We start from the raw sequence: 27,084 nt of genomic DNA, 5'->3' as shown, positions 1-27,084 counted from the left end.
TTTCCAGATTTTACTATTTAACACAAAGTTATGGCTCTGTTATTGCCCTGAATATTTATCAAGTTCAAAGAATATTACTGTTTATGCCATGATTAATATATAAATAAAGCCTTATGTCTTCAGTTGTTGTGTTAATAATAACCAGTACTCGGCGGGGGATATAAATTCAACGAATTTGCTTGTTACAGTAGGGACAGTACAAGTTCTAATTGAAACCAAATAACGGAATTCAAGTTAAATTTAACCATTTACTTGATGGTGGCTACAGAATATACCTATAATGTAGCCAGTGCAGACCAAGATTAGCTGCCACATCCAAGCGATCTGGTCATTATAAGTTTGCACAGTTTGTTATTCAGTCAGTACAGATTTTGAATTGTTCTCAATCTCTAAAAATGATGAATGCCCTTGTCCAGATTTAAAGAATGATGAATCTTATATAAGATACATGCATTTAGCTAGGTAAGAGTCAGAATGAATTACTTGCTCTTTATTGGATTTCCAGTTTATCAATTACACATGAAAAATGACAGATATCATTAAACATTTGTATATTTCAACAGAATGGAGAAAAAAAAAAACAATGCACAGGATACTGTGTGATGTGTCCCTCCCATTAAATATTCATTCAAATAATTGCCATTATAACTATAAAATGTAAATTTCTATAGAAACATTTAGTGACATCTGTTGTGTCTACGGCATGGCAAATGAGCAAGGATAATTAGATGAACAGATGGTAAATTTATGTTTTCCTTTATCAATATGATAGGAAAATAGCAAGTTATTAATTTTTAACGCTGTAAAGTTATATTGATATTCATGTACAATGTATTTGCAACATTAGAGTACAGTGAAAGAGGAAATTTGTTTTTGCAAGCTCTCTACCACTTATGGCATTAGCTTTCTACCACTTATGACAAGCTCTCTACTACTTATGACAAGCTCTCTATCACTTATGGCAAAGTTCTCTACCACTTATGGCAAGCTCTCTACCACTTATGGCAAGCTCTCTTCCTTTTATGGCAGGCTCTCTACCACTTATGGCAAGCTCTCTACCACTTATGGCAAGCTCTCTACCACTTATGGCAAGCTCTCTACCACATATGGCAAGCTCTCTTCCATTTATGGCAAGCTCTCTATACCATTTATGGCAAGCTCTCTACCACTTATGGCAAGCTCTCTATACCATTTATGGCAAGCTCCCTATAACTTATGGCAAGCTCTTTACCACTTATGGCAAGCTCTCTTCCACTTATGGCAAGCTCTCTACCAATTCTGAGTCTGTATGTTATATTACAGGGTTTATTTTTTCTCTTGTCTGAGTCTGTATGTTATATTACCAGGTTTATTATATCTCCTGTTTGAGTCTGTATGTGATATTACCAGGTTTATCATATCTCCTGTTTGAGCCTGTATACTATATTACCAGGTTTATTATATCTCCTGTCTGAACATATATGTTATATTTATTACCATGTTTTACTTCTGCCTAAGCCTGTATGTTATATTGCCAGGTTTATTAAACCTCTTGTCTGAGTCTGTATGTTATATTACCAGTTTAATTTTATCACCTGTCTGAGTCTGTATGTTATATTACCAGGTTTATTATATCTCCTGTCTGAGTCTGTATATTATATTACCAGGTTTATTTTATCTCCTGTCTGAGCCTCAATGTTATATTACCAGATTTATTATGTCTCCTGTCTGAAGCTATGTTATATTACCAGGTTTATTACACCTCTTGTCTGAGCCTGTATGTTATATTACCAGGTTTATTATATCTCCTGTCTGAGCATATATGTTATATTACCAGATTTATTATATCTCCTGCCTGAGCCTGCATGTAATACATGTATTACCAGGTTTTTGAAACCTCTTATCTGAGCCTGTATGTTTTATTACCAGGTTTATTATATCCCCTGTCTGAGCCTATAATATAACCAGGTTTATTATATCTTCTGTCTGAGGCTGTATCTTATATAACTGGGTTTATTATATCTCCTGTCTCACAGAGCCTATATCTCCTGTCTGAGGCTGTATCTTATATAACTGGGTTTATTATATCTCCTGTCTGAGCCTGTATGTTTTATTACCAGGTTTATTATATCTCCTGTCTGAGCATATATATTATATTACCAGGTTTATTATATCTCCTGTCTGAACCTGTATGTATATTATATTACCAGGTTTATTATATCTCCTGTCTGAGGCTGTATCTTATATAACTGGGTTTATTATATCTCCTGTCTGAGCCTGTATGTTTTATTACCAGGTTTATTATATCTCCTGTCTGAGCCTATAATATAACCAGGTTTATTATATCTCCTGTCTGAGGCTGTATCTTATATAACTGGGTTTATTATATCTCCTGTCTGCGGCTGTATGTTAAATTCCCAAAAGTTTATTATACCCTTTCGGGTCTGAGCCTTTTTATAAATCAAACTTTAAAATTAAAGTAAATTTCACCCTGAAAATTTCTAAAATAAAAACCCAAAAAAGGGGGTTTTAGGGGGTTTGGGGAAAATTATGATTTTATTAACATTTTTCCGGGTTTGGGAGTTTGTCTTATCCGACATCATCTCACTTTATACTGCTAAATATAATCTTCATTCATTGCCATAATACCAACTTGACATTATAAGATTTCTGTTTATTCCAATTAAAATTCTACTATTAATAATCTATTCATAAATATGATATGTGACGGTTTTACAAAGTGCAAGATTATTACTTTCTATTAATTAAATTTTTTTTTGCTGTATAATCGAGACTGGTTATAGGCAAGTTTGTTATTTCTTAGCTAGAAATACATTACAGACTGTTAGACTGTCTACCTTTATGTTAACTCTATATAATTGTTACATCTTTTCTACATACAAGATAATCCTATATAATCTAGGATATTGATGTAATAAAACTAACAATAAATGCAAATTTTGTTTGTTTTTTATGCTGATGTTGCTATTTTATGTTTCTAAGAACTTGACATTGTAATTGTTACAGGACTTTACCACAACACTAATAATAATCCTCTTGCCCTTGTTGAGTGGTTTACGCATTGGACTAGTAATCAAAGAATTTGCTGGCCTTATAGGTTCAAAGTATGTCAGAATCATTAGCCGCTGTTTCCTTAAGCAAGAGACTTTACACTCCCTGCTCAGTAGTGGTTGGTTTCAGGAACGGATTTGAGAGTGCTTTTATAAACTGATAGCTTCGAACTTAATCAAACTATAATAAATTCTATATAAACTAAATTGCAAAATTAATTGGTCATTTAACATTAATACAGATTCTAACTTGTCAGTTAATCTGTACAGTCTGACAAGGCTCTAGGTGCTAGGGGGCGTGAGGGATGTTGCACTTTTTCATTATCCCTCATGTACAGACTCAATAAAACCAAGTCTTCAATTTTCATGTAAATTTGCTGATTTTAATGCTTCCTAGGAGTCACTTTATTCCAGATATCTATACTGTTGGTTGTGTTCAATGCCATCATTTTTATCTAAAAATTCAATATATTAACAATGGTTTGTGTATTTCAGTGTATTTCTTTATTGTACAATACAACTTTGTGATTGGGTTTTCTCCCTTTAATTTGCTGAATTTCTATATTAATAGATTTCACTGTGCAGGGCTGGTGGGAACTACGCTGATGTCCTACTTATGGTAATCCCTTTTTAGCTCCAGCAGGTTTAGATTTTTTGTTGTTTCCAGTTTATATCTCTATTTTATAAAAAATAACATATGTGTACTTGAATGCTTGACAGCCACTCAATTTATATAAATAAGAGTATTTCAATATTGTACTTTTTTTTTGTTGGTATGGCAACAAAATATTTTTACTACGGCCAAAAATAGCACAGAGAGCAGAGTCAGCTACTCAGGTGAATGTACACAAAAAAACTTTTATTCAATCTTTTTTAAGACAGATTTTATTTCAAATCATTTTATAATTAGGCGTAACATAAACAAGCAAAAAGGCCTACATGGTTTTTCAGAAATGAAGTACAGTACATGTACAGCATATTTGTAAAACATAAATTTCAACAATTTAAAGTGTCTCACATATTCATAAATCATATATAAATTATCATTCTTGCACCATTTACCTGGAATTGTTTTCATAAACAAAACTCATAAAAAAAAATCAAGATTAACGCTGAATAATTTGAAAGTCTAAAAGCACTAAAGCACTCATTTAATATGATGATTTGACCCTTGAAATGACCATCATTATTTCAGGGGCTTTTGGACTCAGTCATACAACGGTATCATTGTAATAAAACACCACACAGGGGTATTTTAGCATTACTTGTTAAGAAAGACCACCATATCATCACCTTAGTGCAGTAATGGGTTAATTCCTATTGAATTTTAATAGGAGTAAACCCATTACTGCACTACGGCGATGATATGACCTTTAAAGTATCAGTGTGACTTTAAACACAGTACAGAAAGACCTTAAATGCCCCAGGTCTTTGAATAAGTCTTACCCTTACCTCGCTAAATACCTTACATGGAGTTGTCCAGCTTCTAATATGGACAAAATTGTACATGATTTTCAGGTAACTACTGGCTGAATTGTGGACAGTGCAGACCATGATCAAATGGCATGGATGTACCAGTTGATTTTGGTCTGCACTGTTCACACTGGTTGATCCAGTCAATAGCAGCATGGTAAAGGTTTAGCATGAACAGACACACAAGTACAACTACTAACACTCTAAATAAGCTAGCTGATTAGTTTCCGCATGAGGACGAAAAAAACTCAAAAGTTCGTAGAGTGATTCGAATCAACAACAAGATGCAAGTACATAAATGAAAGTCATGAACCATAACCATTTGGCCACAAATAGCCAAATTAATAACAAGGTATTTACTAGGTATATCATTTGGAGCCAACTTCACTATCTGGATATGCGATGCTCAGATCATTGTTTTAGTGTAAGTCTCCTGATGTGACGTAACCAATTTTTACGACCATTTTAATATACAATTTATATCATTCTACTCTTTTTAATCAAAGGTGTCTTATCTATTGACACTAATTATCAACGTTTCCAGAATACAACAAGTTCATGTATCAGTTATAAAGAGTTTGTTTCTTTAAAAAAATGCACGAATATTGAAATAAAGAGTGGTGGTGTATTGCTTTAAAAAATGTCTTCATTTAGAATAAAATCACAGTCCTAGCATCTAAAAACACATATATAAACATAGTTAATTTAAAAACATCTTATACAGACACTACACTCCATTTTAACAGTATCAGTATGATTGCATAAGAAAATCAAACACCTAAACCCAAGACATTGAACCCTTAACATTTATGACACATACAAAAGCTTATCAAGTTATCATGAAAATTGAGGGCTTGGTGCAAAAGGGTTGTAACTCAAATTACATAAAGAAGTTACACCCCTTTAACACCAAACTGTTGAAATTCTCTTAACACAAAACTAGTCAAAATAATAAACAATGACAATAATAAACCTTGATGTTCAGGTTTTGAATCACATATAACAGTTTTCATTTTTAACTTACTATTCTTAACAGAAATTAATGGTACTTAAAATGCAATAACTCAAAACAAGGGAATGTAAACAAAACTTAAACAAAGTATTCACTAACAAATAACATAAATGTAAAGATGCTACAGTTAATGTGCTACATAGAAGTTTAGATGGAAAATAGATGATCTAGTCTTTTTATGCGCTGAAACAAGATGACTGACTTCGGCTACTTTGTGCTTTGTAATTTAGGATAATGCAAACAAAAAAGTGTTTGCAGTATAACGAAGGATTCAATTAAAAGAAAATTGTAAGAGGGGTCTTTCATGCTGAAGTGAACGACCATGTTGAAAAACTTCCTTGATCTGATTTTTGCTTTTGGCTACGTCCAGACAAAATGGCTACACCAGCATCTCATGAAATGCTGGCCGTGCCAAATGTACCAGTGTACAAGTCTCAGATTAAGATACCAAGTACTATTTTTAGTAACATTTTGGTATTATACTTAAAGGAACTCCACTGAGGTCTAATAGCCTAAAATCATAAAATTTGAAATTCTTTAATAAATCAACTGATGCACTTTAAATGGAAAACTATGCAATAGATGATGTAAATATTCTCAGAACTAAATTGATTTTTATGCTTTTTTTGCCAAATTGAGTAAAAAGCATTAAATTTTGGGGTCAATTTGCGCAATAAAATTGGTTATCCCTGGGAATCAGAGTGAGTAAATGATCTGAAATTTTGCACACACAAATTATTGGTCCTGACCTACATACAGTAATGCAAAAATCTTATCAGTCTTTTCTTGTCAAAAAACCTCATCATGTCCCTTTAAGAACTGTATGACTCTGTGCAACATGAAAATAGCATACTTGATTGAAATTTCATTGATTTTTTTTAATTCAGCAGTTTATTAGAATTGTTGACAAAATAATAAAAATACTTGTTGAAGTTGATGACTTGATAAATGTATTTGTATACTTTAACCTGATAAAATTTGTGCAATGGAGTTACCAAATTTTGAATTAGAAACAATGTATTCAAAGCACAAAGGATTCCAATATCAAAACACTTATGAGCAGCGCCATGACAAAACCAACATAATGGGTTTGCGACCAGCATGTATCCAGACCAGTCTGCGCGTCCGCGCAGTCTGATCAGGATTCATGCTGCTCGCTATCAGTTTCCCTCCTTGTTATAGAGTTGTAAGCGAACTGCATGGATCCTGATCAGACTGAGCGGATGAGCAGGCTGGTCTGGATCCATGCTGGTCGCAAACCCATAATGTTGGTTTTATCGTGACACATGACGCATATATATTCAGCTTAACAACAGTTTAATGTGCTGGCCTAGTTTTATCCTTGTGGCAAAAGCTGATCACTTTCAAGCAGGTTCAAGGTCAAATGAATGTGGGATGAATAGTGATTAAAATTTAACATAAAATAGTGTGGAAATGAAAATTTAAAAATACATAACATTTATCTAGTTAATTACTTAGGATATTTTTTTTTCACAACAATATAAAATATGGCATACATTCTTGACATTGTAAAATGCATTTTTCTGACACTTAAGGAATGGCGCACAGTAGACAAAATATACAATGTAAAATAAATCTTAACTCTAATGAATGCAACTGGCAGATTATGTAACAATCTCTCACACTGACAATTCCCTCTATATAGATTTACCCCACTTTAATGAGAATTTGCCCCGTATATTAAAGTTTTTTTTTTCAAAAATAAAATAACACCAAAACATACATTAAATGTAAGCATTTATTATTGTTAAATGATTTAAAACAAGATTAGATTATTTCAAAGAGTGACAAGTTGACAATATCCTAGGGCAAATCACCCCTAATGTAAGAGAATCAATATGGGGCAAAACGTTATCATTTCCTCTGGTGAACTCTTGGCAAACTTTAATATAAAGAAAGCATTTTTTTTACAAAAATCTTATGATACGAAACAAAATTTGTACAACAGATAAACACAGTAAATCATGTACACTGTTTTAATACCATGCCTTTATTACTAGTTATCACATAATTTATGGAGTCTAAACCTTTAAATTATTCTACCCTAGACTTGCATAGACCTTGTTATTCTTAATATATATATCAATCACTTTATTGTTTCTTATACATATACCAGGAGTAAAAAATACTGTACTCTGTTGCCTTGCAAAAAATTAATATAGTTTATACATGTATACATATTGATTTAAGACACTTAAAGTGAAGTATTATCACACTTAAAAAAGGTATCGGGACACTAAATGGCAATTATCACAGGTGTTTATTCTTATGGAATGTTGTGGTTTCATTATCTATTGTCTGTTCTCCGTTTCTGAAAAAAAAAAAAATAAATAGTGATTAATTTGTGAAATAAAAAGAACACTCACACTTATGTATCTTCTTCAGTAGCAAAAATCTTACAAAAATTAACATTATGGCAGCAAACACCTTTCTTTAAAAAAATTCCAAACAACTAAAAACCTTTAATAATGAGTTTGAAGACATATTGTTTTAAAAAATTTACATAGTATTTTAATTTTTGTTTAAACTTACTGTTGAAGTCTTATTGGTTTGTGCGCCGAAAACGTTGTTGGCACGAGTACGTTGCCTCGATCCGGTAACTAGGTCAGATAATTCATCAGCTTCGTTCGGACGGACACGTACCTCAATATTAGGCTTGCTAGACCTGGAAAAAAGATAAAATATTTTGTGATAAATTAAGCTGGTAAAGTTAATCAAGCAATATTTTATATCTAAAAAAGAGACAACTTAGAAAATAATGTGTCCATAGAACACGGATGCCCCCACACGCCACTGTTCTGTCAATCTTATGACTCTAGGTCAAAATCTGCCATCCGGTTTAAGAGGAGTTGCGTTCACAAAATTTCTACATAGTATATAGTGAAAAAATCAACAAAGGGCCATAATTCTGTAAAATTTCGTCGCAGCGAAAATTCCTTCTTTTACTACCATCTACACATTAAGGTTGTTCATCCCTGGAAGTTTAAGCAAAATCTGCCATCCGGTTTAAGAGGAGTTGCATTCACAAAATTTCTACATAGTAGATAGTGAAAAAATCAACAAAGGGCCATAATTCTGTTAAATTTCGTTGCAGCGAAAATTCCTTCTTTTACTACCATCTACATATTAAGGTTGTTCATCCCTGGAAGTTTAAGCAAAATCTGCCATCCGGTTTAAGAGGAGTTGTATTCACAAAATTTCTACATAGTTGATAGTGAAAAAATCAACAAAGGGCCATAATTCTGTTAAATTTGATCGCAGCGAAAATGCCTTCCTTTACTACCATTTACACATTAAGGTTGTTCATCCCTGAGAGTTTAAGCAAAATCTGCCATCCGGTTTAAGAGGACTTGCGTTCACAAGATTTCGGGACGTACGGACAGACAGACGGACTGACGGAAGGACAAGTGCAACACTATATGCTCCCACTTTGTGGGGGCATAAAAAGCCCAACACGTCAAAATTGAAAATGTTGCAGGCTCGATTTGATTGAGCCTGTTCATAAACGGTACTGGCAAATGCATGTTACCGTTCACACCCCTTAGCACAGGCTTAGGCAGAATTCAACATTTAACATGAACTGATAAAATTTTGAATTTTGAAACAAGAGAAGTACACACAGCCAATGTTATAAAACTTTCCTACATTACAATTTACTCATGATACTACCTATTCATAATGTATTTTGCTAACATGATAACAACAAAATAAATAAGTATTAAGCATGAATTCCAAATTTTGCAACTTATTGTAGAAACATTTGAAAGTTTTCTTTTTTCTTTTTTTGGTGAGTGAGACTAGAAAAGTGTTGGAGCACATTGCTACATACCGTTGTATGGTATGTACTGGACAAGGCCCTTGAATGATTAAATGCTAAAATCTCCCCTTTTCACCAAACGGAATGAACTTTAGCACACCTAATTCAACTCTTCACACCAATTTATATACAATAATGAATGAAAATTTTAAGAATTAGCAAAAAAAACATTTTTTTTTTCTTTTTGGTTTGGGAGGGGAGGGGGGAATTGATTTTAATCGTCACCGTTTTGTCATAACCACGAAAACATTTATTTATCTAAATTTCATTCTGACATTTTATTCATCTAAGTAGCAGACTGACCTATTTTGAGCAGCACCACTGGAAGCATTACTGGCAGTGAATCTTGACAATTCTTTTTGTACATCTTTCGCTGTTGTGTTACTCCTCACCTTTGCTGTACCTTTAAAATCATTTAAAACAGTTTAGACAACAAAAAGTAAAATGGAATCCCCCTGGTTTAGAAATTAATATCTGTAAAATCAGGGCTAACTTTCCGTATGACCAAGCAGGCAGTTAAACTTCCCATGTTAAGCGACATGCCACTACATTCGATAATTTCTTTTACATTCTTTTCAATCTCATTAAAATCAGATAATCTATTTCGCTCCGTTACTCTTATCTAAGAGTGTAGGGTAGTGAAGCAACAGTTAGGATATGATTTTAATGAGATTGCATTTTTTCTATCTGGAACTAAAATACCTTCCCACATAAGGAAATGGCTCATAATAAACTACAAAGCAAAGTTTAACAAACAATTTATAGGTAAACATACTTAACTATGCAAGTTTCCTCAGTATTTTAATTTTTTTTTTTGCATAGTCACCGTACAGTATAACATCTACTTGTATATCACAATGACAAACTTTTTCAAATACTTACATCTTAATACAATTTATACATAAATCTTAAATGTAGTCATATTCAAATAGTATGTGCAATTATATTTACTTAAAACTCAGAAATTACACAAATTGCTCAGTCAAAAATGTCACATAAATAATCTGAGTGTCAGTTAAAAGAAAATCTGTACTTAGACTAAAGTAAAATTTATACTTCTAGTGTTTCCTGGTGTCACTGTTGGTTTCTGTCTGGGAATAGGCCTCGCCTCTTTTCTCCTAGCCGGAGCGCCACCTATATGACCTAAAAGGTCATGTGATGATGATTCCGTATTATCATTTAAGAGATTATCCAACGTACTCCTTGTCCTGGTATTTCCAGTTGCATATTTCCTCTGGACGCGAGGCTGACTCGGTTCAAGCCAGGAATCTGTCCCTGACTCGCTACTCTGTCGGGAAAAAGAACTTCTACCAGTGTAGTAATCTCCCCTGTCCGGAGTTTCTACCCCATATTTCTTTAACGTTGATCTTGTTTCCCTGGCAGGAGAAGTGATATTAGATTTATAAGTACCGTTTACAGATGACGGTTTCGGTTTATGCACCCTATGAGCAGCCCCGTTTGGCGCCTCTTCGTCACTATCGACTTGTGAACTAAAGAGGGAAGGAGGAGGCTGATGACGTTTGGAATTCAGGTTAGGAAAGTCCGCAGCTAATCTTTGAGCACTTGATTGAGAATTTTTCTTTTTAGGTTTTGGACGTTGTTCATGTGGCGGAGTCTGTGGCAAGGGAGTCATTGTCATTCTGTCACACATGGCCTGAAAGTGATTTGGTTGATCAGAGTTATAATAGTAAACAATATACTAGATCTTAACTTACAATAATTGCTAGTATAACCCTATTTTTCAAATATGTACCAGACAAAATTTAAATATATCAACAAGGCTTTTGTTTTTCTTTTGTCTGAAAATAAATACATTTAAACTAAACTTTACTTGAATTGGCTGCATGGTTGGAAATGACAAAATTATTGAAGCAGACCACAAATTGAAACAATACATAATTTAAATCAAAAGTACATGTATACAGTTTGGAAGATGATATTTTTGCTCCTGATGGCTTGAAAACAGAGTTCTTCAAAAGCGGTAAGATCCTTATTGAAGTTTTAAATATCATAATATTTTGTCTCATGCCAAATGATAAGACCATAGCAACAACTGAGTATAATGCAAACCTAAATAATCAAGCCAGTGCTAGTGGACACGAGAGATGTTGCACTATGTTATTATCCCTCATGTACAGACTCATTCAACCCAAGTCTGCATTTTCCATGTTATTATGCTGATTTTGATGCTTCTGAGGGATCACTATTTATCCAGATATTCACAAAAAATTTATCCTTGCTAGGGCTACACATCACAGCAACAACTTAAATCTTTGTCTCTGAAATGATGTTGCTATGTGGAGATTGTACTGTAAATTGTACTATTACTTTGCCTAAACAAGAGCACCGCTAGGCGGAGCATTATATGCCCGAAAATGATTTTTTTTTTTAGTAAAGATGAAACATTTCTAAGACATGGGAATTAAATAAAGTTTTACCTCCTTCACAAAACAATCCTCCTTTTAAGTTTCAATATTGTGGTCCAAATGGAACTTAAGTCATGCCCCGGAAACTGTTTTCAGTTCTAAGGTAATAGTGACCTTGACCTTTGACCTTGTGACCCCAAAATCATTAGGGGTCTTCTACCCAATATGGACAATCATACTACGAAGTTTAAACACAGTGGGCCAAATGAAACTTAAGTTATGTTCCGACAACTGTTTTCAGTTTTAAGGTCATAGTGACCTTGACCTTTGACCTTGTGACCCCAAAATCAATAGGAGTCTTTTACCTAATATGGACAATCATCCCATGAAGTTTGAATATTGTGGGCCAAATTGAACTTAAGTTATGCTAAAGAAACTGTTTTCAATTTCTAAGAAATAGTGACCTTGACCTTTGACCTTGTGACCCCAAAATCAATAGGGGTCTTCAACCCAATATGGACAATCATCCTATGAAGTTTGAACACTGTGGGCCAAATGGAACTTAAGTTATCCTCCGGAAACTGTTTTCAGTTTTAAGGTCATAGTGACCTTGACCTTTGACCCCAAAATCAATAGGGGTCTTCCACCCAATATGGACAATCATCCTATGAAGTTTGAACACTGTGGGCCAAATGGAACTTAAGTTATGCTCCGGAAACTGTTTTCAGTTTTAAGGTCATAGTGACCTTGACCTTTGACCTTGTGACCCCAAAATCAATAGGGGTCTTCTACCTAATATGGACAATCATCCTATGAAGTTTGAACACTGTGGGCCAAATGGAACTTAAGTTATGCTCCGGAAACTGTTTTCAGTTTTAAGGTCATAGTGACCTTGACCTTTGACCTTGTGACCCCAAAATCAATAGGGGTATTCTACCCAATATGGACAATCATCCTATGAAGTTTGAATACTGTGGGCCAAATGGAACTTAAGTTATGCTCCGGAAACCAAATTGCTAACGGACGGACGGACGGACGGACGCCAGGGGGTATAACATAATATGCCCGAAATTCTTTCGGGCATATAAAAAGGACAAGAACAAATATAAACTCCATGACCTGAATTTTTTCAAAATATAAACAGAAATCAAAAGCTGACCTGATGCTGTATAAGATTGTCTAATGGGAAAAGCTCATTGCAGAATTCACAAGGCAGAAACTGGTCGTCTCCCGCACCTCCAGCTAGTACATCAAAACCTGTTCCAGCTGGCATATCAAAACCTGTTCCAGCTGGCATATTAAAGCCTGTTCCAGCTGGCATATTAAAGCCTCGTTCAGGCGGTATATCAAAGCCTTGTTCAGGTGGGATATCATACCCTGTTTCAGCAGTATCGTCCAGCCTATAAATACATGTTTAATTTCAAAATTACTGAAACATCAATAAATTGTTAATATTATGTATATAGTATAGTAATGTAAATTATTCAATACTTATCATTTACATCCAATTGGTGCTTAGGAATTCAAATACAATATGATATATTTCCTGTATTGGACACTTTATTATCCAATAAATCATATAATGTACAGTTGAGTGTGTGTATTATTTTTCTACATTTTCACTGATGAACCTTTCTTAGAATACATGTAGATTATTTATTCATATTTTGCTTTTCCTAACCTTTCCTATGCTAAATATCTAGATGAACTTGTTCATTTTTAAAACTGGACTAAATCATTAATCATTTTTAGGGAAAATTTCAAAATAAGTGTTTAATGAAAAGCTAACAGGAGCTAGTGCAAGAAAGATCATGAAAATTTTGAATGTCAGTGTAAGGGAGATAATGAAAATTTAGATCATGTTAAATCTGCAAGATAAAGGGGAGAAAATTAGAATGTGAGTGTAGTAAAGAAGTTAATTAAAATTTGAATTGTATCAATCTGTAAGTGTAAGGGAGATAACAAAAATTTGAATAATGCGAAATCTGTCAATGAGAATTGTGAAAATGAATGTTAGTGAAAGAGGAGATGATTATTTGAAGCATGTAAAAATCTATCAATATAAGGAAGGAAATAAAATTAATTGGGTCATTTGTGGCTGAGTGGTTAAGGTCTTTGACTTCTTGCCCCTCACCGATGTGGGTTTAAATCTCGACAGGGACTTTTGATTCTTTCATGTGAGGAAGCTATCCAGCAAGCTAACGGAACGTTGATGGTTCTACTCTGATTTAATGCACGGAAGGGCACCGGAGGTTTATCTCCACCAGTAAAGCTGGAACGTCGCCATATTACCTACGCTGTGTCAGTGTGATGTAAAACCAAATCAAACAAACAAAATTATTTAAGTCAGATGAGTCAGTGTAGACAAGTATCAGCAATTTCTGTGCCTATAGAAGGAAGTTTGATTAAATTGTAACAATACAAAAAGTCTGGTTTATACTATGATATGTATATGTTTGTAAATATAACAGCTCAAGTCAGAAATCTTTTTAATTGTAATGAACAAAAAAAAATATAAAAAGAAAGCTAAGCTCAAAGCCTGATATTCTGAAATTCTGTATTTAGTTTATAAAGTTGCTAAGTTACCATTCGTCAGCACCATAAGCCTGTAGGTTGTTGATGATACTGGGAGGTTGTACGGTGTTTGTCTGACTGTTGGGCACGTCTCTAACATTGTTGGCTGTTGTCATCTGTGGTAACATGGCACTTATACGCTCCAACGAACAGCCGCTCTATAATTAAAGTATAGGTTTTACAATAATTCTAATGATTATCACCCTTAACATGCCAATTTCTTAGATGTACTTGGTTCAAGGTTATATAAAAAATTCTGTAAACTTAACTTCAGATCTCAGGTATTTGATTTGTCAGAAACTGAAAATCTTGAGATTTGAAAAGAACTCAGAAAAAAAGTTTTATAACCTGAAGGACAGTTAACATATTTGGAACTTTGGACAGGGCTTCCATTAAGTTCCAAAATTAGGAAGTCAGCGACTACTGGAAGTCACATTATAAAGGTAGAAAAAGAAAAGCATTAAATTTTGGAAGTCACAAGCCAAATTCATGGAGTAAATAACTCTCGAACTTCCACTTACTGAAATACTGTTTGGAGATATAAGAATGAAATTTTTAAACTGGTCAACAGTGTAGAGCCTGGTCAGACTGCATTGATGTGTAAGTTGGCCTACATTTGTAGCTCTATACTGGTGGCAATGTTTTATCACCTTTGATTTCAACAAAGCGAGGGGAAAGGTCAAGTCAAACTAGACTCTTGCTAAATGCTATCATGTCCAAATCAATGTGCCTCGAACAGAAGTTAGTTTGCCAGGAAAAAGATAACTTTGTTTTAGTTAATTGTCATTAATGTATTCAAAGATAGATTAGAATAAGGTTAATTCATAATCATGAGTTAGAAAATATTCAACACATAAAAATTCAGACCTGATGTTGAACGAGGTCATCTGCATCAAATGGTTCACCACAAAACTCACACGGTATCATCACCAGATCTATAAATAGAAACAGTTGATTAACACACGCACAGTCTTGTCTGGATGTGAGATCATTGTGGTTAAATGTCCACAGTGCAAAATGTGTCCACACTGAAGGTTGAAAATGCACATTTGTGTCCATAATGAAAGTGATATGCACACACACACACTCACACACATGCACATGTACATTTGTATATATATTACATGTACAATTACAATTTCATAGAAAAATGGTGTACACATTACATTTTGTATTAAGCAACAGCCCAACTTGAGACTTGTTTAAGTTGCAAAAATGTTTGGAATATATTCATATGTTTGTAATTGCTTATTTTCCAGAATGAACTTGTTCAATCTCAGTTTTAAAACAGTCCATTATCCATTATCCGTTATCAATTTTAGGGATATCATAATTTAGTACAGTCAGAATGTACTGTACTGATGTGTAGACTGATCAGGTTCTATCCTTGTGTCAGCTTTAGTTATATTTCCAGCATTGTATTACAATGTTGTTCAATGTAAAGTGATTCAACATTGTTTACTTGCATGATATTATTCTCTCATATCAATTTCTTTCCACTTTAGTTTGATTTTAAATCTCACAGACATGTATATGGAGGAAGATCTCAGGTTCCCCTCTATGTGTTAGTATCATAATGAGGCTCCCCAACATTACTGGCTCAGGAAGACTTCAGGTGCACCTCCATGTGTTATTTTAATCACAAATATCATAAAAATCATAGGTATCATAGCAGAGCCACATGCCTTATGTAAGCTTCCTTGCATAAAATAACACACAGGATACTTTGAGATTTAATGTCACTCTCACAGCCTCGAGGGGCAAGTGATCTAAAATCAGGAACTTTGACCCCTCTGCCAGACAACTCAAATATATTCTTATACTTAATCTCCTAGCAAACAAATTTAAAAATTCAGGTAAGTTTTACATCCAATAAAATCTAAGTTTATATATAATTTCAATAAAAAACCAAACATATTGTTATTTTTACTCAATATTTTTACCTTCTGACAGAGAGTTCCGTCCATATTTGACCTGTGAGCTAGGGACGGTAGGGGATTGTGGTTTGTTAAATTCTCTAACCATCTCCTCCATGCTATTGTCTTGATGAAGATCCTTTGCCAGGTGCATAGCCAGTAACCTATCATACTCGGACTCTCTGTCTGCAGAACCTATAGTGTAATTATCAAGTTTATACAGAATTTTTTGATGAGGGCTTAATAAAACCAAAAAGGTACAGAATAAATAACCTTAACCAGTTCTGGTGTTGATGTGTTTTACTGCTACATTTTCTTCTTATTTGGAGAATTTTTCTAAGTTGTGTAGAAAGTTATAAGCTTATAGATCATTCCAGTAACAAACCAGTACTGAGCAATTAATTTAGTGTAAAATTTCTTGCTAAAGGAAATAATGGCTTGCCCCCGATAGCATTTGAACCCACACAGCTAGAGATCCTTTTTTATTGCTCATATGAAGAGTTAACCGCTCGGCCATGCTACTACATAATTATTTAATTTTATTAAGGAAATATTAGGAACCATTTTTTTGTGTTTTACACAATTCAAATTGAAACACTTCTTACATAAGGAAATGATTTTAAGCACAAAGTCTGGCCTCATAATTAAATTCTTTCCTTTTTAAACACCAAGTCTTACCTAATTGTTTATCAACTGCTGGTTTTTTATTGTTAACCTTTGAAGTATGGCGAACATTGGCCTGCCTCCTAGAACCTATATAGTCAGCACCAAATGAATTATCTACAAATCCGCCAAAATCATGCCCTCCAGAGTTAACTCCCATGCTTCTACCTCCGGAGTTAACTCCCCTACTTCTAAATATATCATCTAAGAAATCATCAGGCCTTCTGTGCCCGTCAGCCACATTATTATTTTTAGGTTTTACTTCAGGATAAGCACAGTTACTGTCATCATGTTTAGTCTGTTCTTTCAGCATAATAAATTGGCCACATTTAGGGCACGGCTCAGTACGACTCCCGCAATAATCCAAATGTGAGTCTAATTTATCTTTTGGAAATTCCAGTTCACAATACACACAGTGCATAGGTTTCTTTGAGCAGGAATTTTCCTGAAACAAATAAATGGTTTATCATTTTTTATTTTAACATACCGGTAGGTTGCAAATTTTGCAAAGGAACATTCAATTATACCTTAGTTATAAGTATATAAAAAAATGTGAATTTACAACACATGTTTTAAACTAAAATATTGTTTAAAAGCATTGAGAACAATGAATCCATTATACTTAAAACATCCCCCCATCGCCTTTTCAAAAACAGCATCATATACATAAAATAAAGTTTAAAAGTTAGGAATTACATGTAGGTAATTTTTCAACTTTAAAAAATTTCTCAATTTTCCAAAAATGCTGTATAATTTTTCAAAAATTAAGCCTGGGCCTTTTCCTCTAAAAATTTGTAAAGACCCTCAGTGATTGTGTCTTCTAGAGTTTTCTGATTTATGAATCATATTAAACATTCAGTTACTTAAGAAAACAAGACCATTATCTCATCTGTTATCTTAAGGGTAACTATCAATAACCATTTCTGACAAAAAAATAAATAAACAAGATTGCATTTGAGAAAAATGCTATGCCACCGCATGGTTCAAATTTCATAGCTGTACACCAAAGGACAAGAAAGTAGGTCACATCATCAAAATCTAGGTCACCTGATATCAAAGTTCAATTTTACAACTAAAACTGTGCACATGGTCAAAATGTCATTGCTGTACATTAAAGGACAAGAAAGTAGGTCACTGTCCCCTTGGGCAAGGCATAATTTTGACCCAAGGGTTTAATTTAAAACAATTTTGATACAGGTCCACCAAACAACATTTCAAGTCAAATATCTAAGCTATAGCTTTCTCCCATTCAGAAAACATTTGTTTTATTTTCTGTTTTTACTATGTGTACATAATGAGAATCACTGCCCCCAGACAGGGCCAATTTTTGACACCAGGGGAAAATTTTGAACAACTTTGGTAGAGGACCTATAAATAATATTATATATCATACATCAAAGCTCTATGCCTTGTACCTTCAGACAAAAATATTTTTTATTTTTTCACTATTATGTACATAATGAAAATCAATGACCCCCGGGGCGGAACCAATATTGACCCCAGGGCTATAATTGGAACAATCTTGCCAGAGGTTCACTACACAATGTTTCATGCAAAATATCTTAACTCTAGCCTTTGTAAATTTAGAGAAGATGATTTTTTAAGTTTGTACTATATACATATACGGAAAACCTATGGCCACCAGGGGGCGGGGCTAATTTTGACACAAGAGGCAAACTTTGAATAACTTTTGTTGAGTACCTTCAGATGATATAATTTAACAAATATTAAAGCTCTTAGCCTTGTACCTTAAGACAATAAGATTTATTTATTTTTTTACTATATGTATATATTGAAATCAATGACCCTCGGGGCGGGGCCAATTTTGACCCCAGGGCTATAATTTGAACAATCTTGCTAGAGGTTTACTACACAATGTTTCATGCAAAATATCTAACCTCTAGCATTTGTCAATTGCTAGAAGAATTGTTTTTGAAGTTTTTACTAAAAGTTTTTACTATATACATAAAAGGAAAACCAATGACCCCCGGGGCGGGGCTGATTTTGACCCCAGGGCTATAATTTGAACAATCTGGGTAGAGGTATACCAGGCAATGCCTTACGCAAAATATATAAGCTCTAGGCCTTTTGGGTCTTTACAAGAAGGTGTTTTAAGTTTAATATGTACATATAGTGAAAATCAATGACCCCGGGGCGGGGCCGATTTTGACCCAAGGGCTATAATTTGAACAATCTTGGTAAGGGTCTACCAGAAGATGCCTTATGCAAAATATCTAAGCTCTAGGCCTTTTGGGTTTTTACAAGAAGGTATTTTAAGTTTTTACTATATGTACATTGTGAAAATCAATGACCCTCGGGGCGGGGCCAATTTTGACCCCAGGGCTTTAATTTGAACAATCTTGTTAGAGGTCTACCAGACAATGCCTTATGCAAAATATCTAAGCTCTAGGCCTTTTGGGTCTTTACAAGAAGATTTTTTTAATTAATTCTTATAATTCCTTTTGGTTGCCATGGCAACCAGATTTCTGCATGGAATGAAATTCTTTGAACAACTTTGGAAGCCCTTCACCAAAGGAACAATCCTGCCAAGTTTGGTTGAAATTGGACTAGTGGTTTTTCACAAGAAGATTTTTTAAGTTCACTATATAATCTATATAACACACACACAAACACACACACAAACACACACAGGTGAATCGCTATATGCCACCGCATCGCAGATGCTGCGGTGGCATAAAAATCTTAGTTAAAAAAGCTTTCAGAATAATGCTCTTGTCTTGCAACTGTGCCTTGTTATGATTAACATGTACTCCAAGTTTCATTTAGATACCTTTCATACTGTGGAAATCATTCTACTTAAATAACATTTTTTCCTGGGGCATAACTCCTAAAAATACTACTTCAGAGATACATGTATAGTCTTGTCTTAGCCTTGTCTCACATCTGTACCTTGTTATGATGGGCAACTGTCTCCCCTTTCATGTGCATTTCTTTGTTTTGAAATTGTTCTACATAATAAGCAATTTTGACAAAAGTTCTATTGTAAAAAGAGGGCATAACTCAAAAAAAATAGCTTTCAGAATAATGCCAAATGTCTCAAAACTGTGCCTTGTCATGATAAGCAAGTATTCCATGTTTCATATTGATACCTATTAAAATATTTGATTAATTGGCTACATTAAAGTTTAAGCATTACCATGACAACAACGACATGTGTAGCAATTGTAATAAATGTAGCTTAACATTCACATAGACAAACTTAAAATGATATTATACCTCGTGTTCCTCTAAATGCATTTTCTCAACTTCTGTTTCACATTTAGGACATTTGATCTTGGCATGATTTTCTTCATAATGTACTTCCATTTCATTTTTTGGAATAGGTTCATTACATTGCTCGCACAATGAAATGTGGCGTTTACAATGCATCTCGTGCATTACAAAATTATTGGCCGAGATCTGCTTCTTGCTGGAAATATAAATATATTATTTAATGAAATATCATCAAAAATATATACTTAGTCAAGTTACATATACAGTAGAAGTAGATACATATTCATTGAGAATGGAAATGTCGCAACAGATTCGCCAATTTATTATATGCTGTTGTTAGATACTAAAATGCCTACTTGTAATAAACTAAACTGTTAAAGAAACACAAAACGGTAACACACACTACCAATACAGCATTGCACATGGACAACTTCACAAATTTGGAAGTGGGGCGTGTTGCCACATAAAATAAATAAGGAAAGTAGCATCAATGACATCAGATTGTCGGCAAGATCAAAGGTGTCAACTACATGTAATCTTGTGGAATTTTTGAGAGGAAAATTTGAGAGCTCGCGGTGGAGATCAAAGGTGTCAGGGGTGACAGGATGATGATGTGTTTTAACAAGACTTGCGTGGATTTTTTTATCCTCAAGGTACTTTATACCGGGAGGTACTTTGTACCGGGAATGTCCAGATATTACAAACAATACTTACATAAAAAAAATTCTTTTGTATGCAAGTGTTTTTCACATTAATTTCATACAAAATATAGCATTTTTTGAAGAAAATTCAAAGTTTTAATAACCCTATTCACATAAATGTGTTTTACGTATAAAAACCAGTAATATTGCTAACAATTTGGACCCATCATGATATTTTGAATGTGTGTGCAAATGCTTATCAAATTATTACCCTTTTACTGTGTGATAACTGATAAATATTGAATAGAACTTTAGTATCATTAACAGCATGTCCATTTACATATGTTTTTAACTTTTATTGATTGCTTAAAAGTCATTCCTGGTATTAAGTACTTAAAAACAAAAATGGCTGCCACTCATATGAGGTTATTAACAGAACTATCTTTTTGATGTATAGTTAAAATTTCTTTTAGATATTTGTTATTTTCATCAAAAAATGGTACCTCCTACAGAAAATAACTATTTTATATTAGATTTTTTTTGTATTATATGACCGTGGGCCAAATAAGGCTTACACTCCCGGTAGATAGTACAACCAGGATACTTCATTTGAAGAAAGAATAAAAAGAGAATCATTTTCACTACGACTTGATCTTTATTTAAACCCCCCCCCCTCCCCCTTTGAAAAATGTTATGCACGGGGGTGTTAATCGGGCTTTTACGGTATGCTGATTTACAACAGAAACATAAAAAAGAAACAAAGGCAATTTTAAGGGAATTGAAATTATGGCAGTCAAAATCCTATTATTTAAATTGATCTGTCAGTAATAGTGAATATTTGAATCTTTGCCATTTTTAGTTTCTAGATAAATCAATGTGATCAGTTACGTATTTTGATAAAGATGATAAAAACTGATAATTAGACAACCTTGTACTTCGATTATTATTATTACTTAACCTTGTTATTGGCTTTAAATTTACAAGAATAACATATATTTGAGGTCTTGATATCCTATCCAAGAAACATATCCTAACCTTAAATGTGATATGATGGCAAAAGTTGAATAAAGATATATCATAGTTTACTTACCAGTTATTACACAGTTTTGTGTCTGGCTCTGAATCCCCCATCTTTCAAAAGTGTCTAAAAACCTTGGAAAATAATCTTTAGAAAATCGAATTGGCCTATATTACCCTGAATATATGTTGAGCAAAACGGAATGGTTTTATTAACTTTTTAAATTATATATAATTTCATAAACGACTAAATTTTGCATAGACATCTGTCACTTTCTTTTTCCTAACACAAAAACATTCTTGTCTGAAAGCTTATTTATTACATTTTCACTGATTGGCTAAAATAATTTTGCATTCATGTTACATTGGATTTCATTGGACCGACGAAACGGATATCAAAGTACTGTCGCGAAGTTGTAAACTTCCGGTATATTTTGACAGCTGATTCACGTGGTTAATTTGAAGTCGCTTCAGTTGCCATTAGAAAACCACTTTGTAATTGAAAACGATATATATAGTTTCAAAATGGCTGGAATTACAGAGGCACAGCTGAAATTAGTCGCAGATCTTGAAATGGAAATGATGGCAGACATGTACAATAGGTAAACAGAGTGGGTGGGGAGTGGATAGGTCAAACTTTGCTAAAAACCGGGTAGATGCATTTAAGTAAGAAAGGTGGAAGTAAATTTACATTGTATTATCTTAAGATATATATTTGAAAATTGTATTAAACCGAAATCGTTCCATGACAAAATACTTAGAAAAATATACTGCCATACACATGTTTGTCATCAGTTTTCGTGGGTGATGAAATAAAGTATGGACATGAATGCCGCATGATTTTCAGATTATTCGATTAAGTTTTCTTTTAATGGCTGCATTTTTCATTTTATTTTATTTAGAGAGTTGAAAACACAATATAGCTGTTGGCAACCCAAATAAGTTGTCGAGCTTCCAGTGTCCCATGAAGTGGACGCTTTAATGAATTACATGTATAGATAATAGGAAGTGGCTAGCCGTACGGGCCCGTACGGCTAGCCAAAAGTTCTAGCCGTACGTGAGTCACGTACGACTAGCCTGGACACACTGTATTGGCTAGCCGTACGGCACTTTTCAAAATTATATGGAAGGCGAAAGTGCATATGTTAATATTTTTTCCGGTAAATTCGAGCTAATAAATACCAGTTGTTCTGAATTTTCTTCATATTTTTGTTGTTTTGTTTGCAGGATGAGTACAACCTGTCAGAAAAAATGCATACCTGCTCGATATAAAGACTCTGACCTAACAAAAGGAGAGACTGTGTGTATAGACAGATGTGTAGGTAAATATATGGAAATTCACGACAGAATCGGTAAAAAATTAACACAAATGTCACAGCAAGACGAGGAACGTGTAAAACAGTTACAAGCACAGATGCAACAATGATGAAGATTTCTAATTAGTGATTTTTTTAAATGATATAGAACTCAAGAGGGCGACAAGTGTGTTCAAAAATGCAGCCAATGAGATATGATTGTTAACTAATATCTTAACTGGATAAGAGAGAGAGAGTTTAATAAACCAGAACTGGAAGTGAAAGTTGTGTACAAAAAATGATGTTCAAGTTAAAGTTTTGACATAGCTGTTTAGTGGATTAGTTCAAAGTGTTTAACTTCAGATATTTTGATTTAAAGTTGATCTAATCAACAAATGCAGACAAACAGTCAGTGTTATAATTTTAATGGCTTTAATGCTTTAAACTGGGACAAAATATAAACCAGCTTTACAAAGTAAAGAAAATATGGTACATCTTTTTTCTGACAACATTTTGCTACTGCGGAGGTCCACCTTTGACAGCCATTCCGTCTTTGTTACAAAATTAATATTATATGTAAAGAATCCTTTGATTATGTAGTTACAATTAAAAGTTCAGTATGTTTATGTTTGAGCTTGGTCATGAATTTAAAGTAAGCCTTAGAATAAATCATATATTACGTCATCGTCGGATACCCACGGCCGAACCATTATCATTCATCATGTTATGTGACATGTTTATCAATCGTGGGTATCCGACGATGATATTACGTAAGCTGTTGATTCATTTGGGTTAAATCAAGAGCAGTCTTGTATTTTAATTGCAGTTAATAGGGATAATCTATTTTAAGTTTCCATTATTACCCCTTGCTGCAAATTTAGATTGATTAAAAAGTTACTGTTGTATAAATAACAATTTTTACTGCAATTTCTGTATATGATGCTTAAGTGAATTATTAATATGTAATTATTACAAAATAAAAATATCTGTATAAAAAGTATGAAATTATGTTAATACGTGTATTTACTTTTTTATGCCCCAAAGGGCAGCATATTAAAAATCGCACTGTTCGTCTGTGCATCCCCCTCAGGATTTGAACCCACAGCAGTGATGATCAAGTGGTTTGAAGTCAACAACATTAACCCATTACTTCATCATCATGAGCATTTTGTGAAAAATGGCTGTTTTCATTGAAAAGTATCCCGTTACAAGTTCAAATTGCTATAAAACTATAAAAAATGCTTCAATACTAATCAAACTTGGCACAAATGTTGACTGGAGCGTTGCCTTTGCAACAACATGCTTAGGCTTAAATTTTCTGTTACCATGGCAACGAGGGGACATCTCAAACTTGCCAAAAATCACTATTTTGCATTGATTTTTTCCATCAAAATTGATTTCAAAGTGCTGCAACTTCTCAAGGGATTGAGATAGAGTCAAATGCTTTTCAGCCTTGGTTACACATTACCTTATGATCATTCTGGGGTCATTTTAGCCTCTTACAAGTCCAAAATTTTCTTGGCGATGAGGGGGACTGCCGCCCCCCTTCAAACCCCCCAAACAGAAGGGGGCACATCCCCCTTCTGGCAACCCCTTGATGTATCTTTTGGTTGGGAGTCCACACAAAAAGTGGTCACTTTTTTTTAACAACATTTCTCAGACAAAAAAAAAGTGTTGGGGCCTACAAAAACAAGTGTTGGGCCTAAATAAGGCATTTTTTCACCATTTGAGACAACAAAAAGGAGTGTGTGTGTGAAAAAGGCGTGTATATCGCGTAATGGGTTAAGCACTCGACCACACAAACCTATGACTGATGAACCCATGTTATTGATTGGTCAAGTACTGTATTACATGTACATGCATTAACCTAATTAACTCAAAATCAGTGATGTCAGGGATCATCTTCTAGAGGTAACCAACCTCCATACCAAATCTTAGGAGAGTAGGCCCAAGCCTTATTTAGTTGTTTCCTGGACAAGCTTTCAGGGGTCAAGGCCACAGTGTCCTTGATTTATCCATGAGGGTCATTAACTGGCCATTGGCAATGTAATAGCTTGTTCCTACTTGAAAAGCAGATGTATGTACAGAAAGACCCAATTACAGCATGCTGGGTAGAATTTCAACTCACACTGACAATATATGTTATGCCATTTGAAGAACTTGAGGCGCCCCTCAGACCAGGTTTGCTGAAATAAGTTAGCCTCTTTTATACTTGTGTAGTGAACACCTTTGAACCAATAAAAGGATCACTTGCAAGCTACAAATAAACCAATATTGCTCAAATTTATGTTTGACTTTGGTAATATCTATGTAGAGGCTTCACCATATTTACTAAGACTACCAAAATCTTTAGACTATACAAGTTGTGTAACAACTTTAATCTTTTGAACTTCTTGATCTTGAAACACATGCTTAACAAGAAATGCTACATATGACCTTTAAAGGGTAGTAAGAATAAGTAACCATTACCAGTCACAGAGAAACTGCATATAATGGAATTATGGGCAACTATGCAGCAACACACTGGGAAATTGTTAAATGGCAATGAAACACAGTTAACAATGGTGGTTTAGTTAACATGTATTGAATTAAAATATAAACTAACCTATCAACATGGTCACAAGGTCCCAGTCACCTAAAATCAGTAAAGGTCATTTACAGTCCAAAACCAATGCTCCTTTAAAGCCTGATGTGTTGTTGAGTTATTGGTTGGAAGCTGTTTTGGCATAGGTCAATGTGACCATGACCTTAGAACCCTGACTCGAAATACAAAACCTTGACCTTATAGCCCTTGACCCCAAACTAAATTGAGGTCATATACTTTCTAAGACCAATGCACCAAATCCCCATGCATTTTCTAGTTACTGATTGAAAATAATGAGGGTCAGACCATCGAGCAAACAAGAAATGTTGAACAACACATGCCAACCTTTCTAGCCCTTGACTCATATCATGGGTAATTTTGTTATTATAATAGAAACATCCCATAAATGGGTATGTGGAAGTGTTCAGCTATGGAAAAAAGTAATGACCGATGTATGACTATTCTGACATTTAATGCTCCTATGACCTTGACCCTAGAATCAATAGGGGACTATCTCCCTGTTATGACAAATCAGTATGGATGAACTGCTAGTTACAACCAATCTGTATGTGAAATATGAAGACTTTGTGATAAATAGTTTTCAAGATAAAGAGCAGAAACCATTCTTAAATTTAAGGCCCCTGTGACCTTGATTTTCGTGACCCCAAAATCAATAGGGGTTATCTACTACATATCACTTATCATCATGTGAAATATAAAGGCTTTGTGATCTAAATGGTTTTCAAGATCATGAGCGGAAACCATTCTGACATTTAAGGACCCTGTGACCTTGACCTAGTTACCCCAAAATCAATAGGGGTAATCTACTAGTTATGACCAATCAGTATGTGAAATATGAAGACTTTGTGATAGTTTTTAAGAAACCAACAGACATTAGCAAAACAATATACCCCCTCTTCCTCCAAGGGGGGCATAATAAAGGTAAATAGCAGAATATCTTGTAACGTGTTTGTCTCTATGCCGATTTCAACACAATTTTGGTTGTATTTTTGCTATTGGTCTATCTTTAACATACTCATCTTTCCTGGATAACTAACCAGGGTCGTCAAAACTGAGGTCATCTCTACAACAATGTCCCCTATGAAGTTTGACAACTATAAATCAATCAGCAATTGACTAGAGCAGTTATAGTACAGAAATTAGTGGTCAGATGGACCAACTGGCATGAGCAAAGGTTCCTATATCCTCCTGACCTTAAAAACAAAACATTTGGCTCTTGTTTGGAAATTGACCTCTCCATACTTGAGGATGATATTGCCAATAACTAAACAGTTTGTACATGGAAAGATCGTAGTATACTGAAAAGAATAATAACAATTGAATACCATATCTTTCTTTAATAAATCATAAAAAGTGACTTATTCCAAAGCAAACAAAACATTTTTTCTTCTTTGAACTTT

At 34.0% G+C, this 27,084-nt stretch overlaps 2 protein-coding genes across 2 annotated transcripts; one reads left to right on the top strand and one right to left on the bottom strand.

Annotated features, from left to right (window-relative positions):
• Window positions 1-4,552: 4,552 nt before the first annotated feature.
• Window positions 4,553-22,063, bottom strand: LOC132736339 (TRAF-type zinc finger domain-containing protein 1-like). The gene is made up of 11 exons (XM_060723454.1): window positions 21,858-22,063; window positions 20,130-20,322; window positions 16,908-17,337; window positions 16,257-16,424; window positions 15,181-15,248; window positions 14,326-14,471; window positions 12,899-13,139; window positions 10,430-11,027; window positions 9,677-9,776; window positions 8,089-8,221; window positions 4,553-7,867 (listed from the first exon to the last, which is right to left on the bottom strand). The coding sequence occupies exons 1-11, from the start codon at window positions 21,896-21,898 to the stop codon at window positions 7,844-7,846; spliced, it is 2,142 nt and encodes a 713-aa protein (XP_060579437.1). The 5' UTR covers window positions 21,899-22,063; the 3' UTR covers window positions 4,553-7,843.
• A 112-nt stretch (window positions 22,064-22,175) lies between these two features.
• Window positions 22,176-23,337, top strand: LOC132736350 (mitochondrial import inner membrane translocase subunit Tim10-like). The gene is made up of 2 exons (XM_060723465.1): window positions 22,176-22,386; window positions 23,012-23,337. The coding sequence occupies exons 1-2, from the start codon at window positions 22,310-22,312 to the stop codon at window positions 23,208-23,210; spliced, it is 276 nt and encodes a 91-aa protein (XP_060579448.1). The 5' UTR covers window positions 22,176-22,309; the 3' UTR covers window positions 23,211-23,337.
• The last annotated feature ends 3,747 nt before the right edge of the window (window positions 23,338-27,084 follow it).

The sequence above is a fragment of the Ruditapes philippinarum genome, unplaced genomic scaffold (assembly GCF_026571515.1).
Source record: "Ruditapes philippinarum isolate M1 unplaced genomic scaffold, ASM2657151v2 ctg1013_1_1_1_1, whole genome shotgun sequence".
In the NCBI taxonomy this organism is placed as follows: domain Eukaryota; kingdom Metazoa; phylum Mollusca; class Bivalvia; order Venerida; family Veneridae; genus Ruditapes; species Ruditapes philippinarum.
This window is presented reverse-complemented; position numbering and strand designations above follow the sequence as displayed.